The sequence below is a fragment of the Corvus hawaiiensis genome, chromosome 2 (assembly GCF_020740725.1).
Source record: "Corvus hawaiiensis isolate bCorHaw1 chromosome 2, bCorHaw1.pri.cur, whole genome shotgun sequence".
NCBI lineage: Eukaryota > Metazoa > Chordata > Aves > Passeriformes > Corvidae > Corvus > Corvus hawaiiensis.
In genome coordinates, this window is record NC_063214.1 from 83,728,960 (window position 1) to 83,743,131 (window position 14,172).

The following is a 14,172-nucleotide window of genomic DNA, read 5'->3' on the forward strand; positions in this document are numbered from 1 at the left end:
CGGTTTCTACAAAAGATTTAGATGGAGTTTAATTGAGGGAAAAATCCCAACTAAACCAGCCCAAAGCCCTACAGTCAAAAAGATCTAGGTACCTACCTTATATTTTTGTGATTTCCCCAGTACATTAGCCAAGGAAAACATAAGGGAATGATCATTAGGTATTAATTCCAGGGCTTCTCTTCCAACTGCTTCTGCTTGAGCTAGATTGCCTGGGAGCCCAGGCAGAAGAAAAAGAGAAGGCATGTTTCAACACAGCCCTATTAGTTACTTTTCATGATGCAAGCACACATATTTTACAAATAGCTGATTGCATAGTTTTTTGAAGAAAACCAGGTATCACACACACACACAAATGTAAAATCCTGCAGACTCAGGCAATAGAAGCTCTTCATTTTGTTTTCAACATGTAACACCTTCAGAAGAACAACAAAGCACAGATGAAAATGTTCTAGAATTTAATCTATAATACAAACATGCTTGCACATTGATGGCATTTCAAGTAAGTATCAGAAATTCAATGTATCGGCTGGATTTCAAGTGATGCTTTAAAATCACTGAGTCAGAAGGCATTCTTACATCATTAGAGAGTGTCTGTCTGGGTAGCCAAACAAGAAGTAGAGATCCTTTCAGATAAAAACAGATAAAGCTTTAAGTTTTTCTAGACACTGAATTATTAATTGAAACATTCAAATAGACTTTTACCTGTGTTATCAAGCAGTATTATCATATTGTTCCAAGCCAAACTGTGCTCTGGTTTTAGGACTGTAGCATTCCTCCATGCATTCAATGCATCTATATGGCGATTCAAATCTGCATACTAAAAAGAAAAATCCAGTAATTTTGTTATTACTTGCTTTATTTTCCTCTCATGCACTAAAGACACTAAAGAGTTGTTAATGTCTTTCTCCTTTCTAGTATGATTTCTTTTTATAGACAAAAACAAGAAATGTAAAGGGAATACTCTTGTAGTATGGAAGATGAGAGTGCTATATACTGATTTTCCTTTTCTTTTCTCTGGGAGCGAGGCTTGTCTTCCAATATGCATGTACCAATAGAATAAGGACAAGAGAGAGCACACAACTTAGAAATCTGCACAAGAGAATTAGTAAATATTTAATGTACATATTTCCAAGAATCTAATTCAAATTTTTCAGCATAGTTCTACTAGCTAATGATATATTAATGAATGCAAAACAGTCTAATATTGGGAAATGATTAATAGTATCTTTTGGGAAAAAAACCCTAAAATCTGTATTTTTGTTTATACTTCTTTATATGATAAAGTAGGATTACCAAAGGTTGTATGGAAGGAAGTATACCAGGAAAGCTATAGGAAAAGCTGCTAAAGTATGAAATCAGCCTCAATCACAATACAAGGAAACTGGGATAACTATCAGCTTTTAACAGTACAGCAGAATTATATAAATCTATCTACATATACACAGATAGAGAGACACAGATTCCAGTCATAGCTATCATTTAAGCACTTACCAACCGCCCTAAATTGTAGTAACAATCTGGGTATTTTTTTCTGTGTTTAATTGCTGTCCAGTAGCTTTGCTCTGCCTCTTCAAACCTTCTTAAACTGTTCTGTACTATTCCTAGATTCATCCACGCAGCAGCAAAATCAGGTCTGGGCAAATTGGGAAAAAACACCAAGAGAGAGGACAATTAAGCACTTGAAACACAAGATCCTACTGTATCATTTTGGCTCAGTTAGTGCAAAAAACTGCTTAGCATTGGTCTAAACATACTGTATTTGTACAGCTAAGGACAGCAACTCCTCTGCTTCATGGAGCTCATTTCTTTCTTTCAGAATATTTCCAAGGTTGTTCATGGCATGTACATATTTTGGATTCAACCTAAAATTTAAAATTTAAGAGATTATTATTATGTATGGACATGTATTAATATATGCAAATTGCTAGCTCTGCAATGCTGCAGAACATAAAAATGAATACCTAAGCATTTTCTTCATGTTAAACATGAAAGCAGTTTTAGGACAGATCATTAAAGTAGTAAAATTTCTAATACCTTACAGCTTCTCTGTAGTATTTGATTGCAGCACTTTGATTTCCTTTGTCAGCCAGGTTTTTGCCAACATTGTAGTGCACCTGAAAACACAGATGGATATTCCACCAGATGCCACACAGTCAGATATTTTGTGGAACCAAGTAGCTAAAAATTCTTTCTCCAAAAAGAAACAGTCAGCACTTGTGTCATTCACGGCTGGCTTTTGGTGTAGGTTGATACTTAAAACTGGACAGTTCATACAATGAAGATAGTAAGAAAAAAATCTGAGGAATATATCAATAGATCAGTTTACCTGTTCCAGCTATTTAAGAGAGATTATTCACTTCCTAGTTTTATAAATGAGATACCACACCTTTCACAAGACACTTTGTATGGAGACCTCCTGCTCTTAATTTCGTTTATTTGCCAGGTAAGAGAAAGTTTGACTCAAACCAAATCTATCATAGCAGAAGAAACACTACAGCAATGTATCAATTAAATTTGTTTTCATTATAGCATAAACTAGAAGAAACTCAACATTCACAGAAAAACCAAACAAAAGGTAACAGACAGACACAATTATTGTCTTAGGATAAAAATGAACCAAAGAGCATTTCTGAAATAACAGCAACATGTTGAAGACTTTGCCTGCTAAAAACTGAAGCATGAAGGAAGGATCTAGAGCTTTCAGACTACAGGGAAGAAGGTGCATCATCCTGATTTATGGCAGGAGTAAATAGGAATAAATATATTTCAGGACAAATCTGAGTTGGAAAACATCTCAAATCCCACTTTAAGACAAATCTCAGACTATGTTACCTGGTTGAAAAGTACTGTGAATATTGACTCTTGAAAAGAGATTTCTCAGTACCTGGATCAGGACTCATTATTTAGATTACCTTACTATTTGAAATCAATTTGTATATACTTCATCTAAAACAAACACATACAGTAATTTCTTCCAAACTTTGAAAATCCAATTTAAAAACACAGTAATAACTTCAGATTGAAGTCCAAAAAGATAGGTCTGTAATGCACTTAGATAAGTCCAACTCACCTTCTGCATTCAAAAAAGGATTTTCTCTGACGTGTCCATTAACTGAAAAATGCTAATTGCAGTTGGCACAGTATTGATCCAATGCACACAATTGTTGGAGCCTGGTTGTTAGGGTATTTAATTGTTGAATTTCATCTCTATATGATTGTAACTACATAGTAACATACCATCAACAAATAAAGTTAAGGACATTTTCCACACTTTCTTGAATGGGCGAAAAAGTGTTTTCACTGGTTTTAAGGAGAGCAGAGATACTATAAAGCTTAGTAAGCATGCACAGAGGCAGCTCCTCACACTATAAGATATAAAACAGCACACAAATTCAGCATCCCATAAAAGCAGTTCTAGCACAGCTTCCATGAAGAAAAGAATCCTGGCACTGTGTTGTACATTCATAAAAATATGACAAGGCCCAGGGAAAAGAAGCAACAGAACGGTACATTTATATCAAGAAATAACCAAAGATCAACTGACTGTGTCAAAAAATACAAAAAGATGGTGCAGCATTTTCCCAGGAACCAATAAAATAAAATGAAGTACCCTGAAAGATGTTTCTTAGAACTGAATTCTATTTATATATCTCTTCCAGAAATGTTTCAGAACACTAACATTCTTACCAAACTGGATTGCTCTGATTATATATGCTGAAGATCACATATTCAAATTTCACCCAGATAAAAGATAAATTGTGGCAACACAGAAGAAATACTTAAAGATGTCACTGAATACTGTATGTTAGCCCTTGAAGTACCTGACTTTACACTTCAGTATCAGCAAACAAAATTATATTTAACTTGATTCAATTTCATTCTTTAAGAAGCTTTACAAAATGAAATTTGACTAAAGACTGGGACAGAGCAGATGAGAAAAATCTTGGTGTACACCAACCACTCAGTCTTTCACATGCCAGCTATCTTGTGTTAGGAAACAGCACTTCACTTTCTATCTTTCACACGCTTATTTTGTTAACATGTAGTATCTTCACATCAATTTTTTTTTCCCAAAAGTAGCATCAGAAAGAGTATTTTTCTCACATAAACAGAATTGTGCAGTCTGAAGAAAACTGAGAGATATCAATTCTCTCAAGTCAAAACATCAAATGAGGTATTAAGTGCACTTTTGTGAACTGAACTAAAAAGATGTACTATAGTCTATTGAAGCTGATAGCACAACAATTTAAATAAACTACTAGCATTTTCAGTGGTGTATTTTTGTCCTCAGCTCTAGCTTTTGTGTGAAAGGAAATGATGTTTCTATACAATACTCCCAAAAATGAAGGGCTCCTTGGTGTATGTAAGTTTTCTAATTTCCCTTCAAGTGAAATTGTAGCTTTAGTTCTTCTTAATATGGTGGTGACAAGGAAGGGAAGAGGGAAAAAAAACTAAACCAAACATACCAAAAGAAGTGTCCAGCTTACCGTAAATATCCAATGACAAAACCAGTTCTGCAATGGGTTGTAAGATGCAGTAACTTCCTGCTCTTAAGAACAGAACCAGCAAATGGTTTCCAGGCACATACGGTCATTTGAGATGTGCAGGTTACTTCTGCCATCCAGCCATGTCTCTCACTTCACTGGCCACGGCAGAGAGATGCCAAGGTCAGCCTTTAGCTCACTTAAAGCAGGCCTGCAGTAACCACCTGCTGTCTGCTGAGCACAAGGTGTGACTCTCCTGCACAACACGGGGACACAAGTGCTTTCTATGTACCAATTGGTGGGAAGGATCTGGTCTTTAATAATGAGGGGCCGGTGAGTTGTTTTAAATTTCATCTCTAGAGGTGTGGTTCTTCTGCTTTTGGCAGATATTGTGCATGCCAGCCTGGGAGGGAAGATCTTCCTTTTCTGGTTAAACATTTAAGAGCAGACAGAGCCCTTCCTTATTAAATGATTAAATATTAACTGGAAATGACGTATTACATTATACCCAGATGATCCTTTATCAATCTTAAACAGGTAATTACTTTACAGTAGTAGCTCTAAAAGGAGCATTCTCAGGGATGCATAACAACATAGTATTCTCTGAAATCTAGACAATCAGGTAAAAATACTCTAGGGTAGAACCTACTTTCACTCAACAGGCATGTGTTGTTTAATTAACATAACCATGGCATCACAGCCTAGCCAAGGAATAGGCTCTAAGTGTTTTGTCTGTTTGCAATACTTCAATCTGCCTAAGAAGCCTGGATAAAAAAGAAAAAGCACTGCATATTATTCTGTGCTAGATATACATAGTACTTGAACTTGTATTTAAATGTTAAATTTAAACAAAGAGAGAAAAAAAATTATATTTTCCTGTACAAAAATGAAATTATTGCTAGCCTGATTTTTTTTGCTTTTTTTTCCCCCCCTCAAAGTAGCATAGGAAGAAATTAAAATGTAGTATCACCTTCTAGGAGGTACATCCCCTCAGCTGAAGCACTACTATTATCATCAATTTTACTCTCTCTCTCTTCCTAGCTGCTGATAATCACTTTTTCAGCAAATATGAACATTTTCTGAAAAGGATGAAAGCAAAGCACAGACGTCAAAATTTCTCCAGGAACATGTAGATGCCTCCGTTCAATGCCAGCTCCTGTCATCAATCTTCTCTTTCTTCTACTGCTAAAACTCTGTTTTCTAAATAATAATAAAACAAAGCTTTTTTGATAGTCACATCTTGTTTGTGTATCTAACGTTGTCTAAAGGTTCTTTTGCATGACTGTGCTTGTACATGCAAAAATTGACATCTCAAATGGTGGCAAAACACTGCAAATAGCCCATATAAAGACAGCCCACAGCACTTAAGTTAAATTCCTGAGAAGATAATCCCCTTTTAACATATATCATTAAAAAAACCAAAAACAAAACTTCAATATCAAAAGGAAATGTCCTCTAGATCAGCTTCCTTAAGGATCAAAGATCAGATCCTCAGGCAGGAATCTTGTTCTGTCACAAAGGGGTTTTACAGGACCTTTTAAGAAAGTATAGAAACCAATCTCACAAACTTATTGTACCTTTTCAGCATTAGCACAGCTTGTCTCTGACAAATTTGTATCTATAATGATTGCAGTTTGCATAAAGCATCAAGTTCAAAGTTACTTACCCTGGTATGTCAAGGCAGATAGTAACATTATGTTGAGAGTATTTTAACCTCCTTGCTTATTATTGTAGAAAAGTTGCTACTGAAATGGCTTTTCAAAAATTACATTTAATTATTTCTATCCTTTAAAGAAAAGCCAGTAGCAAGGAGAATGTAGAGATTAGATACAAAATAACAACAATTTACAATCATTTAAATTTATTTATTTCAAATCTAGGAAAAGAAAAATGCCGGCTATTTCCCATGTACGTAACAATGTAACTGCAATTATTTATTTAGATACTCAATGAGAGAAAGTAATCTAGGAGTAAAGACCATCTCTGGATTCTTAACTGCTATGGCTTTTCCAAAAGGTAAGAAAAAATAACTCAGTTCTTCCAACAGTGCAAACATTTCCAAAGGCAAAAAAAGAAAAGGCAGCAAGATGAGTATTTTTGGGAATAATCTTTAAAACTAAAAGAGACAATGTGTAATGACTTCAGAAGGTGAGGAGAAATCCAGCAATGTCTAGAAATAGAGAACAGCAGTAGGGCAGGGGCAAAATCTCACATAATCTTATGTATCCACATCTGCTGTAGTTGTCAGGACTACTTTTATCATCAGTGGAGAGAAAGACAAATCTAGGATGCAGTCCTTCTGAGTTATATCTCTCATTTAGTCCAATGTGATGAACCACATGCTAAAAGAAACAGCTTCTTCTCCCCAGGAGAAGAATCCAATCCATATAGTATGAAAAAAGGTGGTAGGAAAAATGGAATCAATATACAGGCACCTCCTGTTCAGCTAAGGAAAATACTGCCAAATGTATTAAAAATGTGTACTGTTTCAGTCTAATGACCTTTGAAACCAACCTGAGTGTAGGGCCATGCAAGTTCAAATGTGTGACATGCTCCTGGACATGTTTAACCAAGATGTGTAACATACTTCTTTCTCTCTCTTAAAAACACCCACCCACCCAATAGGTATTTACATCCAAATATGTGTGTGTGTGTGAATATCTATATATATATCTATCATATATATTTTTAAAAATATTGTAAATAAGTAACATTTAAAATAAATTTTAAAATATTTAAAACATTTAAAAATCTGTATTGGGAGCTTTTTTTCGAGGTCAAAATATTTGTAGCTTCATTATGGTACCTGATTATTTCCAATCAATTTTAAAGTCACTGCAACATTTATTAAAGTTGATCTTAAATGCCAGATCTTGAGCCAGATGTGTCACCACTCAAGGCACCAGGTTCACTACTATGCCAGACAACCTCATTTAATGCAGTTTCCTCATCTTTATCTAAAGATATGCTTAAAGATGATGAGTCTTGGAATTAGAGAAGGCAGTGCTGTTCCTACTTGTTATTTAGAATTAGGGTAAGTTTACCCTATACTTCCCACACAGACTATTTGGAATTGAAAAGAGCTGTACCACAAAACATGAACAGCCTTTTCTGCTAGTTAGGATTTGAGATCCTGCTACATAATGGAAGTAAAGCGGGACCACATTAGACATACTTAATATGTTCCAGGAACAACAAGAAAAAGCTATTATCTATGTGCCATTCTTTGGTCTGCACCAGCCTCCTACTGAAATAAACGGGTCACTGACAAAAAGTCCTGTGGAGTCATTTTTAAAGGAAGCCTGCAATTTCAAGACAACTGAAGATCAGAACAAAACCCAGTTCAAATTTTTACATTTACCTTTGTCAAAATTAAATAAATATAGCTGAGTTCACAAAGAAAACAAGAAAGAGGCTCTTAACACATGGACTCTCTAATGTTCCTGCTTAGGAAAGTTCCCTACTATTGTGATTTCAAAGTTACATCCTTCAGCAAAATTGAAATGTGAGCCTACAATCCCTTCCCTGTTCACATCGCCACGCTTTCCACTTGCACAAGCTGTCACCAGCAAAAATACAGCTCAGGCATGTCTACAGTGCCCAGTGTTGACAAACACAAGCTCATTTTGCCTGTACATTCATTGGCTTTAAACCAGCTGCATTAGTTCAGTAGCTTGTGCACAGCTTATCAGCTCAAGCACAGTATTGTGAGAGCACAGCTACACATCTTCCCAGCCAGGCATGGCGGGAGTCCAAGGAGCTTGGAGCACAGGCAAAGAGTGTGGATCTGTCTGAAGCACTCTTACCATGGCAGATGGATGGAGTTACACACAAAGAAAACAGATTGCATTTGCTCCATTTATAGTATGCGTTTGTCATCCAGAAGACAAGATATACTGAGGTCATCATTAAAAAGAAGATGGTTGCCTACCACTGCCACACAATAAAATACAACAGCTCTTTTCCTATGTATTACAATCCAAGATTACCAAAAGACGCCACCATGTTGTAAATATTAGCCATAAATATTTTTTACAGCTCACTGCTGCATATTTGTATTCCAGTAAATGCTAAGTTTATTGTTCTCTTTGTGAAGTTGAGCATTCACACTTTTTAAACTCTGTATCTTGATCGGTATTGTCTAGATACCACTCTAGATTACAGAAATCTAATAATTTAAAACATCAATGTACTTTTATAGACATATAGCTGTTTATATTTTTATAGCTGCACGTTCCCACTCCCAGGCTCTTCAAAGAGTCTCTTTACTGAAATTCAGACACCATCAAGGCTCAGTGGTATACTCCAACAGATCACACTCTTGGCTGTCAAAGGACTGCTGTGGAGGTCACCTCTGCTGGAGGCTAGAGTCAGTCTCCAACGCTGAACACTGCTGCTCAGCTCAGTGAAACATGCTATCCAGTTCCACGTCTTACTTGTTCCCTCACTAAGCCTGCAGGGAAAATTGCAGCTTTCCTCAGTGTCCATGTCTGAAGACTCTAGCCCATTCAGCTGCTGTAAAAGAGCAGAAGTGGGAGCAAAGATTTTACTCCCACATCCTGCAATTGCACTGATGATATGCTGCTTTGTCCCTCAGCTGTGCTGGCTTTACATACTACTGGAAGGTATACAGAAAGGATTCTAAAAACAGCACAGACATTTTTCAGCTGAATACATTGCTACAATTTACTTACCCTGTTTTGATTTTTTTACTGCAATAACTTGCAATTATACACACAATTTTTTAAGTAGATTTTATTAGCAGTACACCCAATTTGACTGGATGCCTTTCTTGAAGTGCACTCTCCCTTCTCCCTCACCTCCCCACTCCCACTCCCAAGTTCTGAATTACAATATTGTAATTTGCACTTTCTGGTATTTTGACTATGCTACCACTGTAATTTAGGTGTCTGACATGTCAATGTCATTCCTGAACCAAGTAAGACTGTGAATAACACTGTAGCACAATATACTAACTATGCATAACACCTCCTTGACCCCAAATTTCAAAACACCTGAAAAAAAAGAAAAAAAGATTAGAAGTCCATGAGTGACTTACTTTTGCATTCAGAGGGCACACAGACAACGCGCTCCTAAAAAGCTGTTCTTCTGACCTCCACTGACTGCTGCGGAGTGCACAGCGCATAACATTTATCAACAAGATTCCAAGTACTGCCACAGCAAGAATTTTCTTAAGGAAAGAGAGCCAAGTTAAGAAACAAATCATGCAGTTGAACAACTTCATCATCAACTTTACTGATTATTTTGATGGTACCTTTTTCTTGGCTTGCTTACTCAAGAGACTAAATCCATATGTAAAGAGAATACAATATCCAATACTGGGGAGGTAGATGACTCTCTCTGCAATAACAAATCCTACTCGGAAGAAGAGATTACTTGCAGGAAGAAAAGGGATAATAAGAAATCCAAGTCCCAGTGTAAGGATTCTGCAAACAAGAAACAGATTCTCAGATTAACTACAAATCTTAACAAAAGTACCTTTTCCACTTAACATATAAACTTTATTTAAACACTGTAGAAGGATGTGCATATAGAACAGGACGTTCAAACATAGCCTTTGAGACCCACTAAGAAGATCAGATCAAATTTCAGTGAGGCACTTTAAAAATCGTTGCTATAATTTCCAGAAAAGCAATATTCATGCTTCCAGGCCAGAAGATAGCCCCATTACATATTAATTACATAACTCCTATTTAAAATACACAGGCAGGAAAAGTAATGGTAAAAGCTACCTGTCTATTTTTGGACCTAGTAAGACAGTAATGGGGGTAAAAACATAAGTCACTGTTAAAGAAGAAACTTAGGTGCACATTCAACTGAGAGAGTGGTTTTTCTCCTAACAAACACATCAATAGTAGAATCCATTGTGGTTAACCACTTGAAAGTTAGTAATCTACACTCTTTCTACAGTCAGAAGAGACATACTTTTCAAGGGCAGTTTGTCTTCCTTTTTTTAGGCATCAGTGTTAACATCCTCAGCAGGTAACTCTTTATGGACTATACACAGCTCAGACAAAAGAGTCTAGGTACCTCACTTTTATAGAGCTGACATAAGGGAATAAGAACCTCAGGTCCATGTCAGGTATTTCTTAAAAAGGCCACGGGCATGGTAATTTTCTATTCTAATTTATTACAAATGAATCTCCACAGCGTAAGGTAGATGTGTCCTCTTGCTATTTTCTCATTCCCAAAAGTCCTAGGCCTTCAGTATACTTTTTGTCTTCACTTTTTACTAAAAAACTATTTAGCAATAAAGGCTTAGTGAGTGCATTTTTACTGGAAAGTATGACATCACTTGCAGCAAGAATTCCACCGCCTCTCCAAAATGATTTCTCTGTGCAAATAAGTATGGGAACAGCAGAAAGGCAGGCAGGTGCCCTGTTAACATTTAAAGGGATGAGAGGGAAGAAAAGAATAAGAAAAGATTTTGCACTCTGAACAATAGAATTATCTATGTCAGTGATAAAAGGAAGACTGGAAAATGTGGGCCCTCTCTGGAAGCAAATGGGAAGCCTTGTTACCCAGGGCATAGAGAAGGCTAAGGTATTCAACAACTTTTTCGCCTCAGTCTTCACTAGCAAGTGCTCCAGCCACATCATTCAAGTCGCATGAGGCAAAGGCAGAGACTGGGAGAATGAAGAACTGCCCGCCATAGGAAAAGGTCAGGTTCAAGAACATCTAAGGAACCTGAAGGTGCACAGCTCCATGGGATCTGATAAGACACATTCATGAATCCTGAGGGAACTGGATGGATGAAGTTGCTAAGATAGTGCTGAACCCCTACTCTTCATATTTAAGAAGTCATGACAGTCCACTGAAGTTCCCACTGACTAGAAAAGGGGAGACATAACCTTCATGTTTTAAATAGGGAAAAAGGCAGACACAGGAAACTAGGTCAGTAGGTCACCTCTGTGCCTGGCAAGATCATGGAGCAGATCCTCCTGGAAAATATGCTAAGGCACATGGAAAATAAGGAGATGATTGGTAAAAGCCAACCTGGCTTCACTAAGGAAAAACTCTGCCTGACAAATTTTGTAGCCTTTTATAATGGAGTTACAGCTTTGCTGGGTAAGGGAAGAGCAACTGATGTCATCTACTCGGACTTGTGCAAAGCCTTTGACACTGTTCAGCATGACATCCTTCTCTCTAAATTGGAGACATGGATTTGACAGATGGATCTCCTGGTGGATAAGGAAGTGGCTGCATGGTGGCACTCAAAGAGTTGCAGTCAATGGCTCAGTGTCCAGTGACAAGTGGTGCTCCTCAAGGGCCGGTATTGGGACTGGCACTGTTTAACATCTTTGTTGGCAATATGGACGGTGGGACTGAGCGCACCCTCAGCATGTTTGCCCACGACACCCAGCTGTGCAGTGCGGTCGACACGCTGGAGGGAAGGGATGCCATCCAGAGGGACCTGGATAGGATAGGTGGGCTGATGCAAACCTCATGAAATCCAAGTGCAAGGTCCACTACTTGGGTCAGGGCAATCCCAAGCACAAAGACAGGCTGGACAGAAAATGGCATGAGAGCAGCCCTGAGAAGAAGGACTTGGGGGTGTTCAGTGATGAGAAGCTCAACATGACCCAGCAATGTGCACTTGCAGTGCAGAAAGCCAACCATATTCTGGGTTGCATCAAAGCAGTGTGGCCAGCAGGGCAAGAGAGGTGATCCTGCCCCTCTGCTCTGCTCTAGACCCCACCTGGAATGCTGCATCCAGCTCCAGGGCCCCCAAGATAAGGAGGACCTGGACCTGTTGTAGTGAGTCCAGACGTGGGCCACAAAGATGAGGAGAAGGCTAGAGCCTGCCTCCTGTGAAGACAGGCTGAGAAAGCTGGAGTTGCATATCCTGGAGAAGGTTCCAGGGAGACCTTCTAGCAATCTTCCAGTAGTTAAAGGGCACAACAAGAGAGGGGCTTTAAAAAAGGACATGTAGTGATAGTGCCCCATTCCTGGAAGTAATCAAGGCCTGGATAAATGGGGCTTTGAGAAACCTGATCTCAGGGAAGGTGTCCTTGCCCATGGCAGGGGGACTGGAACTACCCCAGCTTTAAGGTCCCTTCCAACTCAACCGTTCTGTGATTGAGCAGTTGAAAAATTTTAAAGAACTGAGAAATTAAGTCTACAAAAAGTCCATGGGAACAGAACCTGCAAAGTTAAACAGAAGCCCTTGGTAAGAAAGAACAGTTTACAATAAATTTTTTAGTTTCTTTGGGTAAAATACAAGTTGTTTTCTGAGTAGATACTATGGGTCAAGCATTTACTTTTTAACTGTTGACCATGGCCAGTATTTCTACCTGCTTTCAAAGCACGTCTCCTCTCCTCCATTATTAGGAGAAGATTAAAGGAAATGATGACTTTTAAGAAGTAAGGGCAACAACATACGTAATTTCCTACTGCGTTTTGAGCACATATTACCTTTTACCACCTACAGTGTTAAGGATCTCAAAATACCATTTCAGGAGAAAATATAAAGCAGCCATCCATGCCTCCTCCTCCAATTCTGTTTCCTAGTAGTTGGTGTACAGTGATGGGCCCAAATTGGGATAAAACTGTAATGACAGCTATAAATATTTATTTGAACTGCATTTGCTCGACACTGGTTCCACTGAATTGTTAAAATTATCAGTAGTGGATTTAACAAAATAATACTGTACTCAAGTTGGCCAGGCATTTAAAATTCATCAACATCTCTTACCTTCTCTTATGGCTGTCTTCTGAGCACAGAGCTTGGCATATCAGACCAATTAGGCAGAACCAAAGTGCTGCTAGTGCAATTATCCTCCAGTCGCTGACGGATTTAATGAGGGGTATGCAGCCCATTGACCAATCAAAACACAGCCACCAGGGACACAACAGCAACCATGCATTCAGCGAATAGTAGTAATTATAGTTTATAGCCTGTCAGTCAAAGAGAAAACAAACATTTATTTGATACTAAACCTGGGGGGAGGAGGAGGAGTGGGGCAACTTTAGTCCTTCTCTCTTCCCTCATTTCCCTTGTAACAAAATAAAGATGCCATGAATACTGTTAGACTACAACTATTTACATATCCATTACTATTACAGCTGTGAAATTAATTTTTAATTTTCTTTTAAACATAGCTCAGTGGCTCTCTAGTTCAGAGCAGGGAAATGCAATTCTGTGCTATCCAACCAATATTCATATGTAAAAAAACCAATCTCTTACTATAGGAGAAGACATCAAAAGACATCACCCACTGTCTTCATCTTTCATTCTCCATCTCCAAAAAGATCCTTAATGCCACCAGAGGTGTATAGCCAAGACATACTCCAAATACACCAGACTAGAACTTTGTGCTATTTGCTTCAGTTGTGAAAGAAGATGAAAAGTCAAGCACAGTATGTGGAAAAGGAATGAAAATCAGCAAAAGCTAATTTCTTGCATGCGTGGGAAAAATAGTGAGTAAATGGAAAAGTACTTCAATGCGTACAGTGCATGCTAAATTGAATAAAAAGAATATACATGGGATACTATTTTAAAAAACATTGCAGAAAATCATCACAGCAGCACAAGTGAATTCGACTCATGATGCATATCTTAAAAGGTAAAAACTGCCCACTTTATTGTTTCCTAGAAGCATAGAAAACTCAATTTTATGACAAAGACAAATGTTCTGAGCTGGCCAGAAAAAAGCAACTTCATAAC

At 37.8% G+C, this 14,172-nt stretch overlaps 1 protein-coding gene across 4 annotated transcripts in view; it reads right to left on the reverse strand.

Annotated features, from left to right (window-relative positions):
- The window catches only part of TMTC4 (transmembrane O-mannosyltransferase targeting cadherins 4), a 56,621-nt gene that overhangs the window by 12,434 nt on the left and 30,015 nt on the right, over window positions 1-14,172 (reverse strand). For all 4 annotated transcript variants that reach the window (XM_048295889.1, XM_048295888.1, XM_048295891.1 and 1 more), the window contains 8 exons: window positions 13,201-13,403; window positions 9,760-9,931; window positions 9,544-9,675; window positions 2,035-2,114; window positions 1,755-1,862; window positions 1,492-1,633; window positions 703-817; window positions 97-209 (listed from right to left, as the gene is read on the reverse strand). In XM_048295889.1, coding sequence (XP_048151846.1) covers window positions 97-209; window positions 703-817; window positions 1,492-1,633; window positions 1,755-1,862; window positions 2,035-2,114; window positions 9,544-9,675; window positions 9,760-9,931; window positions 13,201-13,403 — 1,065 coding nt within the window. The remainder of the gene's footprint in view (window positions 1-96; window positions 210-702; window positions 818-1,491; window positions 1,634-1,754; window positions 1,863-2,034; window positions 2,115-9,543; window positions 9,676-9,759; window positions 9,932-13,200; window positions 13,404-14,172) is intronic.